This window comes from Rhagoletis zephyria, unplaced genomic scaffold, assembly GCF_001687245.7.
Source record: "Rhagoletis zephyria isolate East Lansing unplaced genomic scaffold, Rhagoletis_zephyria_1.1 Rzeph_scaffold_01029, whole genome shotgun sequence".
Lineage (NCBI taxonomy): Eukaryota > Metazoa > Arthropoda > Insecta > Diptera > Tephritidae > Rhagoletis > Rhagoletis zephyria.
In genome coordinates, this window is record NW_016158113.1 from 139,658 (window position 1) to 142,415 (window position 2,758).

At 40.1% G+C, this 2,758-nt stretch overlaps 1 protein-coding gene across 1 annotated transcript in view; it reads right to left on the bottom strand.

Annotated features, from left to right (window-relative positions):
- Nucleotides 1-1,966: 1,966 nt before the first annotated feature.
- Nucleotides 1,967-2,758, bottom strand: part of Osi4 (Osiris 4) — a 10,414-nt gene continuing 9,622 nt past the window's right edge. Inside the window, exons 3-4 of the mRNA XM_017615542.1 lie at nt 2,374-2,648; nt 1,967-2,256 (exon numbers count right to left, since the gene is read on the bottom strand). Coding sequence (XP_017471031.1) covers nt 1,967-2,256; nt 2,374-2,648 — 565 coding nt within the window. The remainder of the gene's footprint in view (nt 2,257-2,373; nt 2,649-2,758) is intronic.

Consider the following 2,758-nt stretch of genomic DNA (forward strand, 5'->3'; position numbering starts at 1 on the left):
CCCAGCTTGTTAAGAAAAGCCACGGTTTTATTCAAACAACTACTTCTAAAGATTTTTCATTTTATTAAGGCCCGTTAAATAAAATGATTTATTTAAGAATTTATGGAAAACACCACAATCAGTCACACCAACATTACAACCAACAGCCGGATTCCAATATTACTTATTGCTAATTGTGATCGCAAAAAAACCTCTAAAAGAGTAGCAGGCGCGGCAACAGCGTGCAACATCTAATAACATGCCCCCATATACTGTCAGATTTAGCTCATTATATATTGATTCTGAAAATTTTCATGTAGTGTACTTGTAGACAACACCACTTTTCCTTTAGAGAAATTTGGTGTCTGAAATTAAGCGTTCCGATAGTCAGAATTCCAATAGGCAGATTACACAACGCGGCCTCTTGAGCTTGAGAACAAGTTCTCCACTTGTTCCCAAAAAAGATACTCCACTTTGGCTTTTCGAATATTCTCCCGATCTGGCTTTAGTAACCATATAAGTACTCCGATAGCCAGTGGATTGCAGTGAAACCATATAGAACATTGCGATTGAATGTGGCAAAGTCCTCAACGCACATTGTGTGCGTACCAGTTGAAAGATGCACACAAGGTAAGTGAAGATCAGATGAGGTTGCCAGGAAGGGAACCACCCTGCTGACGTCAACTCTTCTCACGATGCAAGCATACAGCTATCTAGCTCTAAAACATGGCTTAAAACACACTTCGTCGAGGAGGTAAATGAAAGTTGGTCGGAAGAACTCACGTGTGGGACGACTCGACAAATCTGGTCAAGCTTCGACAAGAAAATATCCGTCGCACGCATTTCATTAGAATACCCTCAAAGACTGCTCAAAATACCTTGAGGTGACCTTAGGCAGCAGACTGCAATAGTAATGCATTGGCTTTTGTGCTGATGCATTGTGACAGCAGTGGTAAAACCAAATTTTAATTATTTTTATTAATAAAATAATAATTATCATTTCACAAGTTTTTTCAGTTTGCCACTGAAAAATTGGTATTTTTTTGCCATTAAAAAATTTTTATATAAAAACCAAGCCGACAGACTCGCCAAAAAAGGCGCTCTTTCGGACAGAAGATTTTCCAATTACCCCACAAGGTGCGACAGGCACAGAAGTTGCGGACAAAAACACATACATAGCTGGAAGATGTCCAGGATTATATGTAGAATATACGTTAGAAAGCTCATAGAGCTTCTCTTATCTTATAAGAAGGACGACGCGTCGCTGGGCCACTGGTTTGTGTACTAACAGGAACCTGGTAAATTTAAATTTGCCCTGGACAATGATTTAAAAACAGAAGATGCAGAAAGCATAAGGAGACATTGGATCGCATACCTGTGGGTGTCCTGAACTTAACACAATATGGATTAGTTTTCCGAAAGCAGCCTTTCTCCCGAAAGTAAAGGAAGACACCAAAATAAGGTATAATAAATCGTTGCGTTTAGCAAAGACCACTGCGGTATGTTTCAATATTCCTCCTGGTTTCTATCCGTGCAATTTTCTCGTGATTTTTTTGGCAACGCTATGGACCTTAATGGTCTCTTCGGAGTCATGCAGGGGCTAACCCAGCCCAACCTAATTTAGGGCCAGTCTCTCTATGTCTGGTTAACACTAACTGCAGATCAAACATCGTTATCGACTCCTTGTTATATGCTACGGAATCGATCACGTCGGCAACGATGTTTAACCTGCAGTTAGTGTTAACCAGACATTGAGAAACTGGCCCTTATCCCAGTAGTTATATATACACTTTTCAAATTATCAAGATGAAACATAATATGAATTAGCTGTATCTACATATGTATGTGTTTAACTAGCGATGTTTATATTTAAAGAGCAATTATACAATAACGAGCATTCATCGTCTTTACCAATCGTCTTAACCACACTGCTTTGCATGCAAGCGTTTTTTTTTTATAATAAGTTCATGTGCTTAGTTAGTTAGAACTATAGATGCCGCTGTCGTTTTTTCCGCCGCAATTGCATGCCCAAAAACTCGAATGTATCCTTTATACTCTCCTCGTGATTGAATATATCATCATCACCCAATTCTGCTTCCTCTTGCTCCTCCTCCTCAGTTGCCGCCGCTGCTGCAGCCAAAGCGACCTTAATGGCCACCTCCTCTTCACTACGACGACGCCAACTTTTGTCCAGCATAAAATATTCAAAATATGGATTCCTGTGAAATTTTCGCTTAAATGGACTATTAACGTAGCGTAATGGCTTTCTGCCGCCAACTGGTATCGCAATTTTGCGAATATTTTGAAATTCGAAAAGGCAAAACAATTCAAAAATATACACAAGTAGTCAAGGATAGTCCCTTAACGATTATCGTGCTGAATAACTAAACTCACCCTTTCCCAACCAAGAGTCCTCCCGTTTCACTTTCGGTCCCAAATGTACGGCATTGAGCGCGGCTAATACCTGTGTGTTATTTTGTATATCGGCGATGTTATGATGCAAATTACTCTCCGCGGCGAGACTTTCGCCGTGGTGTTGCATAGGCGCCGCGGCCAGTTGCAGCGCAGCCGGATACATTTCGCCTCCAGATGCCATTTCGGGATGGATGCCATAATCCATGCTGTATGGCATCATGTAGGGCGTATGCTCGGGGAATTGATACATCATTCTGCAAAAGAGGGTAGAAAGAGAAAAGGAAAAAAATAAGAGATTTGTAGTATGGATATTAACATTAACATTTACATTAACATTAACATTAACATTAACATTAACATTAAC